Source organism: Nannobrachium achirus, assembly GCF_963921795.1.
Source record: "Nannobrachium achirus genome assembly, chromosome: 2".
NCBI lineage: Eukaryota > Metazoa > Chordata > Actinopteri > Myctophiformes > Myctophidae > Nannobrachium > Nannobrachium achirus.
The window spans coordinates 16,143,116-16,164,547 of NC_137811.1; the positions used below are offsets into that span (position 1 = coordinate 16,143,116).

At 43.1% G+C, this 21,432-nt stretch overlaps 1 protein-coding gene across 1 annotated transcript in view; it reads right to left on the bottom strand.

Annotated features, from left to right (window-relative positions):
- Positions 1–637: 637 nt before the first annotated feature.
- itga10 (integrin, alpha 10) overlaps positions 638–21,432 on the bottom strand; it is a 99,577-nt gene continuing 78,782 nt past the window's right edge. Inside the window, exons 13-30 of the mRNA XM_080750174.1 lie at positions 19,634–19,777; positions 18,867–19,073; positions 17,794–17,924; positions 16,671–16,837; positions 15,213–15,355; positions 14,889–15,002; positions 13,882–13,967; positions 12,259–12,400; positions 10,058–10,150; positions 9,827–9,903; positions 9,093–9,182; positions 8,083–8,167; positions 7,677–7,790; positions 5,229–5,336; positions 4,547–4,660; positions 2,616–2,711; positions 2,375–2,488; positions 638–698 (exon numbers count right to left, since the gene is read on the bottom strand). Of these exons, the coding sequence (XP_080606300.1) occupies positions 645–698; positions 2,375–2,488; positions 2,616–2,711; positions 4,547–4,660; positions 5,229–5,336; positions 7,677–7,790; positions 8,083–8,167; positions 9,093–9,182; positions 9,827–9,903; positions 10,058–10,150; positions 12,259–12,400; positions 13,882–13,967; positions 14,889–15,002; positions 15,213–15,355; positions 16,671–16,837; positions 17,794–17,924; positions 18,867–19,073; positions 19,634–19,777 (2,079 nt within the window). The 3' untranslated portion in view covers positions 638–644. The remainder of the gene's footprint in view (positions 699–2,374; positions 2,489–2,615; positions 2,712–4,546; positions 4,661–5,228; positions 5,337–7,676; positions 7,791–8,082; positions 8,168–9,092; positions 9,183–9,826; positions 9,904–10,057; positions 10,151–12,258; positions 12,401–13,881; positions 13,968–14,888; positions 15,003–15,212; positions 15,356–16,670; positions 16,838–17,793; positions 17,925–18,866; positions 19,074–19,633; positions 19,778–21,432) is intronic.

Genomic DNA, 21,432 nt, shown 5'->3' on the forward strand with positions numbered 1-21,432 from the left:
CGTAAAAAAAGCGAGAATAGTTGTACAAGCTTGTGTACTGTACATTGGCTATTTTCGAAACACTTTTGAAAGTATTAAGTTCCGATTCCTGGGTTTGCAGAACCCTGAGTGTATGGGTTCCCAGAAGGGTTGGTACTACCTCCTGAGCAGGGCCCAAATTAGGCTCAGAGAACCTTATCTGAAACCGAGCCGTTAGACGACGCGGCATGGTTCACTTAGCTCTTGTAGTGGAAAAGAACCAATAGTCGATATAAATACAGATAGGACAGATTAACGGCCTGTCCATACTCTCTCTGAAACAGAACTTTTCATCGGAGAGTTCCAACATTCCGACATGCAGCTTTCCGAACTCTAATTCAGATCATGCTTTTCAGAAGTTCCGAGTGACGTCATTTTTGTAGTTGAACCGGACCGAACCGGACCTTTCCGACAAAAAGTTTGCTTTCTGAGAGAGTGTGGACAGGCCTCAAGCGCCTTACTTCTGCGTTCACAGTCCCCTACTTGTCTGGGTGCCCTGAGCATGGCTACAGATGGAAATGTCCAGTCCATGCTTCTATTTCTATGGGCGGCACTCGCATCTTTCTGGTTGTTTGCCGCTGTCACAAACAGAAGACGAGTAGTTGTCATCGTCGCAGTGGGAGGGGCTAATCCTCGTGTTCAGCGTCCTCTGGTCTGTTTTTCCTCATGAAGAAGCCAAGCTGTTGGAAACATGAGTCAATGAATGGATGAATGAATTAATTAATTAATTAATTAACTGTTTCATACAAAGACATTCAGTGGTACATCAACACCTCCAGTCCCATATTTTAACTCAAAATATTAAGCTGATGAAATATTAAAACATTATTGAAATGTTAAGAAGAATGTGTCAAGGCCACAATATTGTTCATTGGTTCTGAAGCAATCCTGCAACTGATTTAATCTGAAATGCTACTATCCCTGATCTTTCAGGTTCCTCAGAACTGTTCGACGTGTACAGTAAGAGCCTTTGGCTGTAAACTAGTTCTTCCTAAACGGTGTGTCAAAACACTGGGTTGGGACAGACACTCACTAGTAGAAAAAATCACACCCGTGTGAAGTGGAGCTGTGTGTGTGTGTGTGTGTGTGTGTGTGTGTGTGTGTGTGTGTGTGTGTGTGTGTGTGTGTGTGTGTGTGTGTGTGTGTGTGTGTAGATCATGTGTACCGATTTTTGTGACATTTGAAGAAAATATGTAGGAAAAGGAGCAAAAAGTGTGTTTTGGAGAAAATTCAAGATGGCGGAAAATCTATCCTCACGCAAATGGGCGTGGCCTATATGGGGAGATGCGTCTTGACCCAAGGAATCCAGGGAAAAAAGAATTTTAATTTTTCCGATCTACGGTTCAAGAGTTACGGGGCAAAACGTAAAGTGGGCCGTTATAGCGCCACCATGAGGCCGAGTGATGTAATTATTTTTTGATTCATTCTTAAAATCATTATGAATCTCCTCTCCGAGGTTTGAAACTGTAGCTCCTATGGTTTACGAGAGAAAAATACTTGAAAGTGATTTCTTGCATTGTCCCATTATAAGTCAATGGGGACAATTAAGCGTCGTTTTTTGCCGATTACGTCGGCATGGTAAGGCGGATCGGAACGAAAGGTAATAGAACACCATTCCCGGCCGAGCCGCACATTTTGATGTATATATTGCGCGAGTGGCGTAAATGGTGCGGCACTAGTTACGCGCCGAAGTCAGGCTGAGTCAGGCTACATACACACACACACACACACACACACACACAGACACACAGACACACAGACACACAGACCCACACAGCCACGTATAGGGAGCCTGTGTTTCACACAGCTCCAAAAAGAATCACAATGATGTGGAATGGTTATTGTGAGAAATATGCCAGTGAAAAATGTAATTTAAAAAAACGAATAATTTAAGCTTGTATGATGTTATTAAATCAACTTCACAGCCATAGTGTTCACACAGTCCCCTGCTTTGATGGGTGTCCTGAACATTGTTAGAGATGGAAATGCACGCTGTGCAAGTCTTGAGCTAATTGAGTGTCTAAACGGAAGTGTACCGGTACCGGAATTACGTTGATGCTTTGCAAATCTGTTTACATTCTACATAAATGAAGTGTTATGATTTGGTCGAAGAAGATTGTTGTTGGGAAATACGTATGGCTGAAGTTCCACCCAATAGACACTCTCTGCCTTAGGTCATGACCAGGCTTTTCTCTAAGGCTGGGAACGAGGCTAATGGAAATGTGGTCACTGTTGCTGTGTTACTACGGTATAAGATGAATGGGTGTTTGACAAGTAATCCTGTAGGGATGACCAGGTATTTGGATGTGAATCATGCAGCCTATAGCTGCTGATGTTTACTGTGACGTTACGCTACCTTCCAGAGAATGAAGATGATGAGGGCCAATAGCAGCAAGCCTCCAATGATGCTGCCAATCAGGATCCACAGAGAGATGGGAATGGACCGCCCCTTCAGCACCTCCAGTACCGTCTTAACCCATGAGAGAACGACAGGAGAATTAAGACGATTACAAACTGCTTTTGAAAGACAGCACCCAAGAAAGAAAATGAAGAAACATGAACAGACACATGCCGTAACGGTGAGGTTTGATTCCTACCTCCCGTACGATGGGGCCTGAGCCCAGGGTGATCACACTAGACTCCTGGGCAGCGAGCTGATATGTTCCTACTATCCTCACTGCTTTGTACTTGGCCTGTAGGGGGAGGCAAAAACATCTATTAACCCATTTAGGCCTAGGATTATTGACTGCTTTAACTATTGAAAAATAGCAGATATACAAGCTCACAGCGCGGCACCGAGTGCCGCGCTGCGAGCTTGTCGATCTGCTATTTTTGAAATGTTTTGAAAATTAGAATTTTGACCCGATTCTATAAGTGTCTTTTAAATCCTTCTAAGGTTTTTTGAAAAACCCATGTTTCTATGTCAGCAATCTGTCTCTAGCCATGGTCAAAGAAAAGGTCCTTTTCACTTAAGTTAGTCTCAGTTAGTCTGTTCCTGAGAGACTACTATGTCAGTGGTTCTCAAACCTTTTCATGTGAAGGACCCCCAAAATTATATTTATTTGGCCACCGACACCCATCTCAAAATATTTAGTTCCAGGGACCCCCCAGAAGCAAAATTTGAGTTACAAACGTTCGCTTTGAAAATACATATATTCAAAGATTTTCACACATTTTCCAAAAATAGCAGATCTACAAGCTCGCAGCGCGGCACTCGGTGCCGCGCTGTGAGCTTGTACATCTGCTGTTTTTCACTGGTTAAAGCATTCAATAATTCTACGTATCAATATAGTACATTAAACATAACATCGATTGAGCATATTAAAGGCAGTGTGTAAGTGATATTTTGGGGGGCTTTGAGACACATCATGTTCAGGTGGGTTTGCCAGTTTCAGACAATGAGGAGATAGTTCCCATCTATCAGCTTTTGTGTTACAGTATTCGTCACTATAGTGTTCCTGTTCCAATTTTGTCTTTCTCATCACTGCCAATTTCATTTCACTTGCTTATCCTGTTATCGTTCATAAGTTCTCTCTCCTGATTGTATAAAATGATATGCTGACATGAAAAATACATTTTCTGTTGAGTATTGAGCTGTTTACCATGGAGCCGTTTATGAGCAAACACTATGGCACTGATTACTATCAGAACATAGCCATTTTATATTTATTTGAACAAAAACAATAGCACTTACTTCACCTTTAATATAATCATGCAGTAGCCTGCATGAAAGAAGACACGAGCACCTTAGCTGTGTGAATATACCGGATATCCCACATTTAAGTTTGCATACATAACATTCGTTTATGTACCATATTCAATGCGGGAGGAGTGTGTCCTGAAACATTAACCCATTTAGGCCTAGAATTATTGAATGCTTCAACCAGGGAAAAATAGCAGATATACAAGCTCACAGCGTGGGCTTGTAGATCTGCTATTTTTTAAATAGTCGTGAAAATGTGTGCAATTCTTTGAATATATGTATTTTCAAAGCGAAGGTTTGTAACTAAAATGTTGCTTCTGGGTGGTCCCTGGAACTAGATATTTTGAGATGCGGGTCCGTGGCCAAATAAATATCATTTTGGGGGTCCTTCAAATGAAAAGGTTTGAGAACGACTGACATCGTAGTCTCTCGAGAACAGACTAACTGAGCTCCAGTTCAAGTGAAAAGGACCTTTTCTTTGACGATGGCTGGCCAGATTGCTGACATAGAAACATACGTTTTTCAAAGAAATCTTAGAAGGATTCAAAAGACACTTATAGAATCTGGTCAAAATTTCAATTTTCACGATTTTTCAAAAATAGCAGATCTACAAGCTCGCAGCGCGGCACTCGGTGCCGCGCTGTGAGCTTGTATATCTGCTATTTTTCAATAGTTAAAGCATAAAATAATGATACACAATATAGTGTACCCGTTCACAGGTATGATTCCCAGAACGGTCACTAGGTTTCCATTAGCTTTTGAGCGTGCATGAGTGCATGCGTGCGTGCGTGCGTGCAGATAAGTGTATGTGTGTGTTATCTTTACTTTTCTGAAGAACTCGTCATGCACCCTGCGGCTGATGCGGACGATCGCTGCCTGGCCTCTAAGCAGCTCCTGCACGTCACACACCACCTCCGTACACCACGACCTGCTGCAGTTCTACACACACACACACGCACGCACGCACGCACACGCACACGCACACACACACACACACACACACACACACACACACACACACACACACACACACACACACACACACACACACACACACCAATATCATAAGAAACCTCTGGACAAAAACTCCACTTGAGCTGTATTTGGGTAAGGACACATTCAAGTATCTGCCAATGTACAGTATAAAGTCACCGTACCAACTTTGATGAGGCAGTATTGTGCATTTATAAAACACCCTGACACACTTTCAATTAGAATTTAAAAATGTTTGAAAAAAATCTGTAATCTTTCTTGAGATTATAATGTATTGCGACAGGAGAAGGTGAAACAGCGACATCTGCAGGGTTAATGGGAACAGCAGGCTGGAAGAGAACCCGTAAGTGAGCTTCAATTCCAGCGAAGGGGGTTTAACCCTTAGATGTGTCACTACTTTTGCACACCACCGTTGTACAACAAAGCATGGGAGACTTACAAAAAATCCTAAAAAGTTGAAATATAGAGAAAGGTTTTGGACAGACAGCAACGATGTATACAATCCCAGTCTCACCAGTGTGTCAGTGTGCATCATGTCCTCTGGGTGGAGAAGCCGTACGTCTCTCTGTCTGCTCTTCAGCTGAGCTGGGTCACTCACAACGCTGCAGTTCACCCCTGTAACCTGCAGGGGGGGCAACATGGTTACAGCCATAGACTGTAGAAAAATATGGACGAAGCGAAGCCATTGGTTTCTATGCAGCGCAAATGGCCCTTTCTACCCCTTGGAATGGGTGTCGCCATCATAGAATTGTAAAGGCATCAGAGATGCTATTGGCTGCCAACGGTCACGTGCAACGCAGGGATACATGGGAGAATGTGGTCGGAGCCTCCCGAAATTGGGGGGAACAGCGCAACTAGCGGCCAATAATAGGAAGTTTTAGTTCCGTATTGGAGTCATTTTAAATCGGCAGAACTATGCCCCTGGTTACAGCATGGTTACAGCACGTACTCCCCAAATGCACCTCAGGTGGCAGATACAATCAATGGAGAGATAGATTGATACATCTATAGCTGCTAGTTTAACACTTTGTTATCAATATTTGGTACTTCCATACAGTTTCTGAAACTATCCTCAACGTATTCTCATTCCCAAGACGGCAAACGGGTGAATTCTTGGGACGGACGTCCCAAGAACGTTTGACTTGAAGAGGGGGGGGCAAATACAGCACTTACCCTGCATACCCTATATAAACTGTTGTCAGAATGAACAATAAAAAAGGTTGTTAAGTATGCCTCTGTATGTTGTTTACTATTGTTTGTTTTGTTGTGCTGATGAAATGTTCTGTACAGCACTTTGGTGCAACGAAAGCAGTTTTTTAGAATGTGCTAAATAAACGTCTTTTGATTTGAACCATGTATCCTCACACCTCTCTAATCACTGCAGAGTGTTCATTCATCTCTGAGAGTTAACTCTCTGAGGGCTCCAGGGCTTTAGAACGGGTACACATTATTGTGTATTATTATTTTATGCTTTAACTATTGAAAAATAGCAGATATACAAGCTCACAGCGCGGCACCGAGTGCCGCGCTGCGAGCTTGTAGATCTGCTATTTTAGAAAAATCGTGAAAATTTGAATTTGTACCCGATTCTATAAGTGTCTTTTGAATCCTTCTGAGCGTTTTTGAAAAACCTGTTTCTATGTCGGCAATCAGGCCAGCCATCATCAAAGAAAAGGTCCTTTTCACTTAGCTGGAGCTCAGTTAGTCTGTTCTTGAGAGACTACTATGTTCTCAAACCTTTTCATGTGAAAGACCCCCAAAATGATATGTATTTGGCCACAGACCCCCATCTCAAAATATCTAGTTCCAGGGACCACCCAGAAGCAAAATTTTAGTTACAAACGTTCGCTTTGAAAATACATATATTCAAAGATTTGCACACATTTTCACGACTTTTTCAAAAATAACAGATGTACAAGCTCGCAGCGCAGTACTCGGTGCCACGCTGTGAGCTTGTATATCTGATATTTTTCAATAGTTAAAGCATTCAATAATCCTAGGCCTAAATGGGTTAAGTACCAGCTCTTATGACTTAACTTAAGACCAGGAGGCGTGGCCAATGCTGTTTGGCCACTCAAAACAACCAAACGGCATGGCCACGCCTCCAGGTCTTAAGTTAAAGGAGTGGTTCACCCCCAAAATTACTTTTTTTTCTATTGATTATTCATGCCATGGAGACTTGAGTTCAATAAAATGTTTTTGTATTTGTCGCATTCAAAATCTTATTATAGAAAATGTATCCCCACTGATTCCGGATGGGGACCCAAATGCATTTGGGTCTCCATCTGGAATCAATGGGCGTAAATGTACTGTGATCAAAATCAAATTATTTTCTTAAGAATGCAAAAAAAAAAAAAAAAAAAGTATTGAACTCACGCCTCGTGAGTAATCAATAGAAGTCATTTTGTGAACTACTCCTTTAAAGGAGTGGTTCACCTTTAAAGGAGTGGTTCATCCCCAAAATGACTTTTTTTCTATTGATTATTCACACCATGGAGACTTCATCAATATTCAATAATATTTTTTGAATTTGTCACATTCCTAAGACAAAAAAATTATTATAGTAAATTTACTTGACCCTTGACCCTAAATGTGCCCCTATTGATTCTGACCCAAATGCATTTGGGTCCCCCCAAGGCCTTATTTGGGTCCCCATCCAGGCCCATGCATTTGGGTCTCCATCCAGAATAAATTGGGGTAAATTTACTATAATATATATTTTTTGTCTTAGGAATGCGACGAATACAAAAAAATATTATTGAACTCAAGTCTCCATGGTGTGAATAATCAATAGGAAAAACAAATATTTTGGGGGTGAACTACTCCTTTAAGTCATAAGAGCTGGTACTTAAGTCAATCAAAATAGGGCCCTGAGAGTTAAATGAACATAATGTAGGATAGTTTTCTATGTAATGTGCTTGGTGTTATTACTCACGCTGTAATGATAATAATTATTACTCACGTTGTAGGAGAAGACCTCGGTGACGTTCATGAAGACTCGCCCTCCTGCCGCCACGGACGGAAGGTGGATTCTCAGCTCCAACTTACTGACGGAATAACAACCCAGGTTCTGCAACTGCACGCGCACACACACACACGCACGCACGCACGCACGCACGCACGCACGCACGCACGCACGCACGCACGCACGCACGCACGCACGCACGCACGCGCACACACACACACACACACACACACACACACACACACACACACACACACACACAATCTTCCATTAGATATTACAGTATAACACTCCCCCTGGGTTACAAAGATGGACCTTTACGGGTCCATCTATTTCCATTTGTACACTCTCTCTCAGAGTTAAGTTAACACTAAGCATTGTGATGTTGGGTGGGACGGTTTACCCTCAGATGTGTGTAGAACTCTGGTCCAATTCCCTCCGACAGCGTGCGGGTGGGATGGACCTCATAGCGGTTCAGGTTGGACTCACTGCACAGGAAAACACACACGTATTATATGAAGAGCGGTGGTGTAAAGTAATAGTAATAATAATAAAACGTTATTTGTATAGCACCTTTCATGAAATGCAGCTCAAAGCGCTTTGATTACAATAAAGCAGAGAAAAAATAAAAACATAAAACAATGAAGAACAGAAAGTAACTAAGTACATTACCTCAAGTACTATAAGTGTAGCGTCAGCCACAAGGCACCACCGGGAGGCGAACCCGGGCGGCTTAGATAACAAGGCGTACGTTACCAGTCTACTAAAGAGCTAGGCTCGGTAGCGGATAGTAACGCAGCACTGGGGAAGCCTACATAAGTACAATTAGGAGGTATTTTTATGTATTTCAGTACTTCTGATTTTCAATCATTTTACTTCAATGATTTTACAATCATTGCATCCCACAGGCAATTTCTTTTACCTTTACTCCACTATACTTGAAAGTGGAGAAAACCGTAGTTACTAGTTTTTTAGATTTTGATTATTATTACAAAACCACTTCATACAGTACTGTAGGTACTGTACAGGTCCTACAGTATATACTTTGGCTATTTGAAAATAGTACTTTAAGTACATTTTGATACCGACACCTTTGTACTTTACTCAAGTAAATGTTGAATACTGAACTTGTACTTGTAACAAACTATTTCTATTTAGAGAGAGAGAGAGAGAGAGAGAGAGAGAGAGAGAGAGAGAGAGAGAGAGAGAGAGAGAGAGAGACACACACAGAGAGACACAGAGAGATGTTTCTTTATTATATCAATGTGTTTTGCTCTAGTGAATGAATGCAATAGGACCTGAATGGAAACAAGACCACATGGTCTTTCTTCAGTGAATATCCTTTTTGGACCAAAGTGCTTTGTACTGTATGCATCTTTTATGTCTAAATAAATAAATAGAGAGAGACATTACCTGCTCACAAACAGGTCAGGTTCATACTGAACGAAACTCTGCATCTGAACACTGTTGTCTCCCAGAGTAGCTTCTCTCTCCACGCTGTCACTACACACACACACACACACACACACACACACACACACACACACACACACACACACACACACACACACACACACACACACACACACACACACACACACACACACACACACACACACACACACACAGAGAGAGAGGGAGAGAACAGATGTTAAACCATCAGGTTGGCCATCAGGCAGAGGCACTACTGCTACTGTAGATCAGTGGTTCTCAACCTTTTCAGGCCGGGACCGCCCAAAATAATCATTTTTGAACTGGGCACCCCCCCCCCCCCCCCCCCCCCCCCACACACACACACACACACACTCTGACAAGCACTTGGTATTGTAGGAGTTGAAGCCTTCAATTTAGTTTGACTTGGTTCCACAGATACATATTGTGAAAATAGCAGATGTACAAGCTTGCAGTAAATCTGCCAAAGTATAATATAATGATGTGATTTATTTATACCTACTATTACTAAGGACCCCTGGGGGTTCTCGGACCCCACTTTGTGAACCACTGCTCTACGTAACTACCGTTCATTATAGCAATAACAGCTGACCAACCGTGTGTGTGTGTGTGTGTGTGTGTGTGTGTGTGTGTGTGTGTGTGTGTGTGTGTGTGTGTGTGTGTGTGCGCATGTGTGCGCGTGCGTGCGTGCGTACCTGGAAGCAGTGAGTTTGATCTGGACCCTGCTATGCAGAGACGTACAACTGAACTCAAACTCCAGCATGAAGTTGACCTGCCAGGTCACATTGGCACACAGGAGAGATACAATGGATACAATTAGGAATGCATATAACACAGTATATAATAACATATAACACACACAGTTAGTATATATAACATATAACACACACAGTTAGTATGATTTGAGGTTTTGTATGATCAAGTACCTTGGAATGGGAGCGGAACACTGGGTAGCTGACATTACAGGAGTGGCTGTTGGAGCCCAGCGCCGTGCACTCAATCTTAAACAGGGAATCTTCCTGCAAGGAGAGAGGAGAGGTTGAGCCGGTTGTGTACTTATAAGGCACGTGCACATTAGCCTGGGGCCAGCCTAGATACTAATGCATCTAGCTAACTAACTGCAGTATCTATTCCCTCCTTGTTTTAACATGGCTGGGACAGTCTCTGGGGCCGCAGCCGAGCCCTCCCCAAAAAGATTTTATTACGAATAATTATAAAAGCAGAAGCACGCATTACCACCCATCGGCCCTAATAGAGACAACTGGGCCGGCCCGGTCCATTATCCATTGTCATTAAGGGGGGGTGGTGAAGTGATTGTGACTGGTAGAGGGAGGTAGAGACTCCATTGTCCATTCCCCCTGCTCAAGTGGTTTGCTCCGTACGTCAACGTAACTAGTTCAAAAAATGGTGGCGGGATTCACGTCAATAGAAGATGGGACCAGCATTCAACCGTGCGTGCAAATTGCGGAGAAAGTAATGGTTAAAAAACGAAAATATCTGGAGGCAGATGCAGCCCAGCAGCAGCCTGCTGAAAAGAATGATTTTGTCAGCGAGGGCTAGGAGGCGTCGCTACCGGCCAGTAGTGCTGTCTACATCGGATGATCAACCCACAGCCAAGTCACCTATCGTCGGGGATGTGGAGCTATCAGAGCCCGGCGCTGGACAGACTGGAGGTGGAAGACAGTGCATTATTATTATTATCCCAGAGGAGAGGAGAAGTCGCCAGCGCTGACAGTGACAGATAAAAACAACAACGTGGAAGTGGATGATGGCGTTGGAACTGCCGCGGCCCAAGAAGGAATATAGTATGTGATGATGATGATGAACACAGAGCTTTATGGCAATGGAAAAAGAGGCTCTTGTGTGTTTGGATAAGGACTGCATCATCGACCTGGTCCGCTGGTCGCAGAGAATAGCGCACTGATGTGACGGATGCTCATTCAATAAGGTAGGATATATAAACAAGTAGTTTATTATTCTATTCTATTGCATTGTGCTTTGGTCAATCTGTTGGGCACTTGGGCTTGTCTAAGCAGCTCTCCACTGTGCGTCTTTACGCACAGTGCCAGCACTGTGTTGGTGTGTGCGTTGTGTTACAGTGATAGTGTTTTTTGGCTGCATGGTCTTTGCGTGTGAATTTGATGTATGAATGTGAGTAATGCAGTGGTCAGTTATTACCGGCTGGTTTTGAACGTTTGTGGAGTGTGAGGCTGTTGTGTGTTAGGTGTAACAACTGTATGCATGTAGGCAATGAGTACATCATTTGATTGATGGATGAAATGAGCGCTGTATTTAACATTGCCTGAGACTATATCGCTGTAAAATTGAGATAGGCTATTAACGTGGCCTATACATGGAAAATAGTGTCCTATGTGTATGTTGGTGAAATATAAACTTGTACAATGGTGCAATAATTAGCATGGACTATTATACACAAAAAAATCTCCTATTTTAAATTGATCTCATTAGGATGCAGTCATGCAGAAGCTTGGCAATGCAAGAATGACATTGTTTCTTTCTATATATATTTAGAACACTATTATTACTTTTGGGTTTTTTTTTTCAGTAAAACTATATGGCCAAAATGTCAAGCGTCTTCATTCAGTGGGCGTGGTTTTGACATAGGGCCGTTGAGGACCTCAAATGCCAGGGCTGTTTTTTTCCCCCATGCAGTCCGAGGCTGGTGCACACATCGAGCCCCTGCCCTTTTACCTGTCTGCAAAAACTGCCCTCTCCTGACCACTGTTCTATTTTTTATAATAATGTGCCCACAAACACACACACACACACCATGACACGCACTTGGTATTGTAGGAGTTAAGGCCTTCAATTTAGTTTGACTTGGACAATTTAGGGTTGCACACCGAAAATAGCTGAGCTTGTAGATCAGCTATTTCTTTGGCAAAAGTGCCCTTTTAGGAGATTTCAGCCCCTGCCCCTCAAACATCCTCTGCACGTCCCTGCGGTCACACATACGCTCAGCGTTGTAAAGTAACTAACCACTTTGCTGTGGATCTCTCGACTCTCTCCCCGTCTCTCTCTCTCTCCCTGTTTCCTGTCCTTCTTCACTACACACTATCTACGAAGGCAGAAAAGTCCCCAAAAAGAAAGCTGCGGGGTCAGTTACCCTGATGCTGAGGCTGGAGAAGTGCAGGTTGCGCGAGTAGTGCAGCGTCAGGCTGGAGTTGTAGGCGTTCTCCAGTCTGTTCTGCAGCTGCACCTCCACGGCCAGGCGTCTGCGCGGGCTGCGGATCACATAGGGCTTCTGTCTGCGGGAGGGAGCAGACGCACACAATAATTATTAACCAATTAACCCATTTACCCATTATTACTTTAACCATAATTGTATGCTTTAACTATTAAGAAATAGCAGATATACAAGCGCATAGCGCAGCACCGAGTGCCGCGCTGCAAGCGTGTAGATCTGCTATTTTTGAAAAATCTTGAAACACTGTGCAAGTCTTCCAATATTTTTGACCCAATTCTAGAAATGTCTTCTAAAAGTCCTTTAGAGTCCTTCTAAGGTTTTTGAAAAACGCATGTGTCTTCGTCAGTGGTTCTCACACTGTTTTGTGTCAAGGATCCCTAGAATTATATGCATTTGGCCATGGACCTCCTTCTCAAAATATTTAGTTCCAGGGACCCGCCAGAAGCTAAATCTTAGTTACAAAATAACCGCTTAAAAAATACATATACAAAGATTTGCACACATTTCCACGACTTTTCAAAAAATAGCAGATCTACAAGCTTGCAGTGCGGCACTCAGCGGCACTGTGTGCTTTTAAATCTGCTATTTTTTTAATAGCCAAAGTAATGGTTAAACGTGACAAAGATGCATTTCCGGGCTTAATGGGCTAAACCCTCCATTCTTGAGGCCCTTGACCGGAGTTACAACCGGAGTTAATTTCAAGGAACTCAAGTTTGACCAAGTTTGCAAGTTTTTTTTTTGTAAAGGTTTTAACAGTTTAAAAAACAAGAACATGCTCTTGACAGACAGCATTGGCGTTCGTTGGTGAAGACCTTATGTGCTATTCAGCACACAGAGGATTAAGAAAGTAACATGCTCATGGCCTACTGGCAGTGTGCACAAGAAATGTGGCGCAGGCACGGATGGACTCAAGAACCTGGACATAAATATGTGCGTGTACTGTATATCAGGGGTTCTCAAACATTCTCATGTCTAAGAGCCCTCAAATGATGTGAATTTGGCCGCAGACCCCCATCGGAAAAGATTCTGTATCCGGGCTCATGCTGTATAAGAGAAAATGTGTGCAGTTAAATAATTTCATAAATGGTTCCAAATGTATCAGGGTTTTTCAAGAATTTGCAAAAATAGAAGATGTACAAGCTCATAACGTGTCACAACACGACACGTATAGTTAGCATACAGATGTGTTATTTTTGATTAGCTGTACTCGGTTGCTTCTATTAAATCAGTTATTTGCATCGTGGCTGAAGAGCTGTGTGGCCTTATTATTCTTGTCAAAGTCATTATCTGCGGGGGTCAGCACCTCACAGAACCCAAGCGTGCGCTCCCTCCTTTGTGTTTACCCAATAGCCGAAAGATTAAATAGGGTTAAAGTGGTTAAACATTTACCTGGGGACGGCCTGGAACCCACTCAAGGAGGACCCCAGACCCCACTTTGAGAACGAGTATTATATGCATGTTGTCCACCTTCAATAAAACCTGGTGAGGGCCGATGTTTGAAGTTGAACTTGAGGACGTCACTGACATGACTGGGCTGTTTACCTGCTTCCAGAGATCTCCATATGGGCCTGCAGCACCAGGTCTGTGGTGCAGACATCATCTTCACCACAGTCCTTAAAGAAGGGAATCTGTAGCAGACAGGGAACATAGTTAGTTTGATAGAGGTCGAGATACAGATACAAACAGCAGGAAAGCTGAGAGGGAGACAGTGTAACAGAGACAAACAGAAAGTTGAGAGGAGACTGTGTGAGAGAGATATGGGCCTACCATTGTTCCCTATTGAGCTTGGCACATTTCCTGGGGCAAGCTGCCCAGATCACACATGTCACACGTGTCTTCTTATTTTTTCACTCTCGAAAAGCGTCTGCAATGTAGTGCATTCGAAACTACGTTGCAGTGCACATCATGGGGTGATCACTGCTTGCATCCTGTGAATTGTTTTATTTAAATTTGTGTTTATTTTCTGTTCATTTCGTTGCTGAGTGAGGTCAGCAGACGAAGTGACGTGAGTGAGATGAAAACACCTGGGTGAAAGGTGTCAATCTCAACAGGAAACAACGGTACAGTAGGACAGATGCGAGAGAGACATTGTAGGAGAGATGGACAGGAGAGCTCAGAGAGATTTTATATTGGATACAAACAGTAGACAGACAGACAGACAGTAGGCCAACTGAGAGGGAGACAGTGTAGGAGAGACAGACAGTAGGACAGCTGAGAGGGAGACAGTGTAGGAGAGACAGACAGTAGGACAGCTGAGAGGGACACAGTGTAGGAGAGACAGACAGTAGGACAGCTGAGAGGGAGGCAGTATAGGAGAGACAGACAGTAGGACAGCTGAGAGGGAGACAGTGTAGGAGAGACAGACAGTAGGACAGCTGAGAGGGAGACATTGTAGTAGAAACAGACAGTAGGACAGCTGAGAGGGAGACAGTGTAGCAGAAACAGACAGTAGGAAAGCTGAGAGAAAGTGCAGGAGAGACAGGTGAGAAGGCTCTGGTGTTATGTGATCCCACACCAGCAGGGGTCAGCGTGGTTCTATAAACACTCACAGATTTCTTGACCAGGGTGGGCCAGCCCTCGTCCAGCACGGGACCACTCTCCTCTGTGTCGTTGATCTTAAAACGCAGCGAGAAGCTGATAGGACGGATGTAGTCCGCTGTGTCCTATGAGAGACAGGGGGACACGTGATGTCACAGCATCGCATGAGACATGTGCTTTATACACATGAACACAGTAACACACAGGTCTACAACAGAGACGTGCAGAGAATGTTAGAGAGGCAGGGTCTGAAATTCCTAAAGTGTTTTGTGATGGTGTGTGATGGTGTGTGTTTGTGTGCATTGTAAAGATTGAGGTTGAGCTGAGGTGCTTACGTAAACGTGGAAGGGCAGGTTGTAGCAGACCGTCTCTCCCGTTTGAACTCTGACCCCCAGCTGGGTGTGTCTCTGGGAGCTGTCGTCGAACAGCGCCCGCGCCGAGAACTTCCTGTCGTCCAACATGGCCGCCACCCACAGCTCTAAGCAGGGAGAGACAAGAGTTGTACATTCTCTGTCAGTGGTTCTTAAAGTGGGGTCTCGGGAGTACAAATAGAGAGTATATGGGATACAAATAGAACCATTTGCACACTCTCAGAGTTAGTATATATATATATATATATATATATATATACCTTGGTCCTGCTCTTCGCCCCCGAGCGCCGCAGGCGCGAGTGGCCGCGAAGAGCGGGCCAGGGCCGCGCGGCCGGCGGAGCGCCGCGCGAGTTACGAAGCCGTGGTGAATGCAATCGTTATATTTATGCCCAGGCCGTAAGGCCTGGGCAAGCCCACGATAAACGCCCTGTCCAAGTGACTACAATGGAGCGCTCCCTAGCTCATAGTAAGCTAATGGCTAAACACTGCCGAGCTAGGCTAGTAAATAAAGAAAGAGAGTTGCAAACGAGTGACGTCAGCGCCTTCACTAGTGAATGGCTGTCGTCGCCATCTGGTGGTGATTGGTGTGTGGTGAACGACAAAACAAGCGCTCTTACAATGAACGTACTGAGTTACCCAAACATACTGTAACATATATATATATATATATATATAAGAAAATCTGCGGAGTAAATCGTTACCAAGAAATTTCTTCACCAATGGGTTTCTAAAGGTGTGTAATAATATGTACTAAAAAGTTGAAATTCAACTCCCGGGGGAAACCTCATAAAAAATTATTCGTGTTTGTGTCCCATTAATTTTAATATACAGGAAAGAAATACTGCTTTAAGTAACATGTGAGGGATCAAACTAGGGGTTTTTCATGATGCTGAATCCATTGCAAGCATGTGTTTTGCACGAAAAACATTGCATTGGCCTGTATAGTAAAGTTAATGGGACACAAACACAAATCAGTTTTTTATGAGGTTTCCCCCGGGAGTTGAATTTCAACCTTTTAGTACATATTATTACACACCTTTAGAAACACATTGGTGAAGACATTTCTTGGTAACGATTTACTTCGCAGATTGGTCAAATATCTTATAAAATCCCCTTACAAAGAAGTAAGAAAAAGAAAAAGAGAACTGTTAAAAAAAAAGCAAGGCACAATAAAAAGAAGAATATATACATAAAGTGTCCAAGAAACATTCAATTCTTTGAAAATGCTGGTTCCGGCCGCCTGATAACTACAACAAACTACAACATGAAGTTAATATTTTTGTAATAATGCGAATCAATTCGTTTATTCTCACTAGTCGCGTCATAAGTTAGAATGACAGATGGCCAAGTCCGGCCCCGCGACCGGATCAGAAACCCAACAATGACGCTGATCCCATGCTAATAATGTGGTTGAGGTCATACCAAAGCTGATGCTGTTGGGACTCGGGGAGCGGGAGACGGACATGAAGCAGGCGGTGGCGTTGATGCAGGCGGAGTCCCGGGTCCCTCGCAGACACGTCTTCTGGATGACGTTGATGGAGTGAGGCTGGAAGGACAGGCTGACGTTGATCTGGACGATGCTGCGAGAGCTACAGGGGACACGGAGGGAGGACAGACAACGTTCATTACAATGTTATATAATGTATGGTAGAGTATCGTCGTGGTCGGGTGAAAGCCTTGTATGTCCAAAACCGTTCGCTTTGCATTTACCATTTTAAAAATGATTTAGTGCGAGGCGTTGTGTGCTTGTAGATCGGCTGTTTTCACTACTTTTGTGCAACGGCCTTGTATGATGAAGCAGGGCTTTACTTTGCGAAAGAAACGTACACATTTGAAACTTGGAGATACAAGGTTTCCACCAAACAACGATGGTATGTTAATACAATATAACTTATCTCCTTCAGTTAAAGCTGTGCTATGTAACTACGGTAGTTGTTTGTGTGTCATTACAATGTTATTTGGTTCAATCTGTATGGTTAATGTTAATACAATATAACTTATCTTTTCATATTCACTTTTCAGAAGAAAAAAAATCAAATAAATAAAAATAACATGTTTTTTAGAACAACACAACACTGCCTCATCAAGGTTGGTATGGTGACTTTGCACATTCTCAGATACTTGAAATTCAAGTATCTGAGAATGTAATAATATGACGACACATTCAAGTCTTGAATGTGTCGTCATATTATTGTCACTTTACCCAAATACAGATCAAGTGGGGTTTTTGACCATTAATGTGGAGGTCCTTTTTCTGATCAATAAAAAAAAAGAGAATTTAGTCAGAAGAATACTTTTCATTGGTTCAATATTTGTAAAACTCACACATACGTAAAGGGTGTTCAATAGCATTGATTTATAAAAAAGACAATGGAGCTGTTTTTTAGCTTATACCGCTATGTTATACAATCAAGGTTGTATTTGGTGTACACATCATGTGACATACTGTATACTAGTGCCATGTCCAGGGGGTGTACTTAATGTACAACTACAGAAACAGGAGATGGTTCTCCCACGGCTAGACGGTGGTTTTCTCCACACTCACCTGAGCAGCACGGCGTTGCCCTGAGCCCCCACCGCCACGTCCAACAACTCGTCTCCATCCAGGTCCATTCTGGCGCTCACACTGCGACCGAAGTACCGCAGAGACGGGGAGAGAGACGAGCCCGCGATGCGCTGCAGACACACACACACACACACACACACACACACACACGATTAACTTGGAGAGTGAGAGGCGTACAGACACGGAGAGAGGGAACTGACCGGCTCAATTTTAAGACTTTGTTCAATAAAACAGGACATACAACCACCAAACAGACATGACAGACATCATGCCATGTTCACCATTAGACTGCTAAACAAAGACATGGGAAAATCAATGACATCTGGGAACTCAGATTAGATCACCGGCTGTCGCCAAGCTGGACTTGGACTTTTCACTCATACTCTTGGACCTACCAGTTTCAGTTTAGTTTAGGCATTTAGCAGACGCTTTTAATCCCAAGCGACTTACAATAAGCAAATAAACATCACAATAATAAACAAGATTAAGTGTCAGTACATCAACAGCAATATAACAAATGTGAATGAATATATATCTAGAAAAAAAAACTATATAATCCGTAAAAAAAAGGTTTCTAAAAACCTAAAAACAAATGCTAACTAGCTTCATGAGAAAGTTACCTCATGTGGACTATGCGGTCGAACCTGACACACACTGACACTCTGCACCCTAATCCCATGTACAACACGCTAATTTTTATTATTCTTGCACCTTAACGAAAGGTCCATATCATGTACAGTAGGCTATATATATGCTGCCATACTCCTGTCTTACCTCAGGTACTGGATATAGATATGTGTAAATATATAGATACATTGTTGTTTTTATTGATCTCTCTCTCTCTCTCTCTCTTCCCCTTGCCCCACCTCCCACCCCCTCGTCTTCATCCCTTTCTCTTTTTCTCAGTTTATGGAAACGATGAAACTTGCACAACATCACATGTCATCGTTTTACACCTGTAAACGAGTGATGCGACAACAGTGACAATACAGTTCTGATTCTGGAGACAAAAACAACACAGAGACAGACAGACAGAAAGACAAACAGCACACCTGCTTGTAGTTGTGGTTGATGTGGATACCGTCTCCGTGATACACGTAGAGCGCCCCCCTGTGGTCGTCCTCCAGTGGCGCGCCCACCAGCAGGTCGGTGTAGCCGTCGTGGTTGAGGTCGGGGACGGGCGCCAGCGCGTAGCCGAACCTGGCGTCCTGAGACTTATCCTCTGCCTTCAGAGTACCGTTATACACAAACACCTCCTCCTAGAGACACGACAATTATACGAAGAACATTCGTTTGTAGATATATTATGTTCTTATCATGCTCAATGTACAGTACGCCTTTATATATTATATTGTTGCTGTTGGGCAGAAACATTGTACGTACAAAACCTTTCCTTTTTTTGAAATATTACTTTAAAAACATTTAAAAACAGTGAAAACAGCAGATTTACAACTTGTAGATCGACTTTTTTGTGTGAAAAAAAAAATCTGCAGATGAGATCTGTTCTTTTTTTTTATATATATATTTATCTCACGGTTTTGCAACCCATTTTCTCACCCAGTGCCAACTACCTAACCTGTATTCCTGGAATACTGCATGTTTTTGTGAGGGCATCTACCCTAGGAGACACGGGGAGGACATGCAAACTCCACACAGAAAGGCCCTATCGCCAACCCCACCTAGGGTGTGGGCGCGGAGGGAGGAACACGCCCCCAGCGCCCACAGCGTCCCCCGACGGGAATTGAACCCAGGACCTTCTAGCTGTGCGGCGAAGAGCTAACCACTGCGCCACCGTGCCCCTGAAAAGATCTTTTCTTACCCCACTCAGCGTGTAGATGTAAACTCTGCCAGCCTCCTTGTTGCCAGAGCCCAGGTACATGGGAGCTGCCACCAGCAGCACGTCAGTGATGCCATCCTGGTCGATGTCCAACCCACACAACTCACTGCCATAGTATGACCCTATCTGTAGAGAGAGAGGGGGGGCAGAGAGAGAGAGGGGGAGAGAAAGAGAGACAGATATTTGATAGATAGATTATTGATCCCGTTGCAGCAGTTACAGATACAGAGTAAGTAAAGTACTGTCGGATACAGCAATACAAAATAAGCACCATCAATAATGAACAACAGTATACAACAGTGAACGACGCCTATCCTGCACACAAGGTTACAGTGATCCTCACAGTCAGAGTAGTAAACCTCCCCAGACACACGACAATGTGAATTCACCGGGATGGTTTACCAGGCTAACTTGTTCATACGACAACTCGCCCTTGCTTGGACAACAGAGTGTCGGTGACATAAATTTGCATGGTGACTTTTGAACCCAGGACCACAACCAGGAGGACAGGTACAGGTGTCAGAGATCAGCACTGGAACGACTCTTTCAACATGACATTTTTTCATTTGCTTCATTTCTTGAGAAGGCTTGGTCAATGAGAAGGAGGGCCATTTACATGCAAAGTGGCATTGTCTTATTTGTTTGTATTTTGTTCATGTGTGTACTGTACGCATGTTTATTTATTTGGTATGTTATAAGATAGGGCGCAATATGAACGGGAGGGACTGTTGATGTCAGTTGTTTTCTTTTGGTGTAATGTGTCATATAATCCCATATATGGGATGGGCCACATTGATGGCATGACAAGGAAATACAATTTTCATTCATTCATTCATTCATTCATTCATTCGTTCAGTAAAGTACATTTAACATAGATAAATCATAGATAAATACATAAATACATGTGTCGTTTCACTTCACAGCCCATAGGTGGCAGCCTTGATTTATTTTTTTTCCATTTATACAAGTTCTGTTTTTCACTCATTTTTCCACTGAACGGAATGGAATGAAAATATAACATAGTGGTTGGTAAAGCAGACCGCGCTGTAACGGCAAGGTCACAGGTTTGATTCCCGCATCAGCCAATGTGTCCTTCATGACGAAAACACAAATCTCTAAATCGCCAGTGGGAATGACAACTCCTACTTTCATTGCACTCATCCACCACTCTTAAACCCTGTATATACTGTACTTTGTTGACCGGGGGTACCCCAGGGGTCTATACTTGGACCCCTCCTTTTTTCCTCTACTACACCAAGCCAATCTACAAGCTCACAACACTTCGTAAAGCCACATGTAGTGAGCTTGTAGTTTGCCTATTTTCACTAAATGCTCACCTATTTTGGCAAATGCTCACTGTGGCTTTATTTATCCAGGGGAGGTTTGATGAGCACAAATGCTTTTTTTTTTTATTATATGTTTTGCCTCACAATCACAAAGATAATCCTAAAACTCATACAGCCTTTTTATGACATGCCCAGAATAGTGCACAAGACTACAAGGTAATAAAGGCCTGTCTGTCTGTATAATCACCTAGTGTTTGACAAACTGGATTAGATTGACAAACTGGATTAGATTGACAAACTGGAAAAACTTCAGATGTGATTTTGCCACATGAGTACACATGACTACCAGTCTTTGGTGTTTGATTCCTTAACATTGTAATGAATTGCATTTTTTAAATGAATTGCATTTTACAGCGCTTTTCCAAATGCTCAAAGCGCTTTACAGTGGTTCATTCATTCATACATTGGGAGGTGAAGTGGAAAACAGTAGACGCC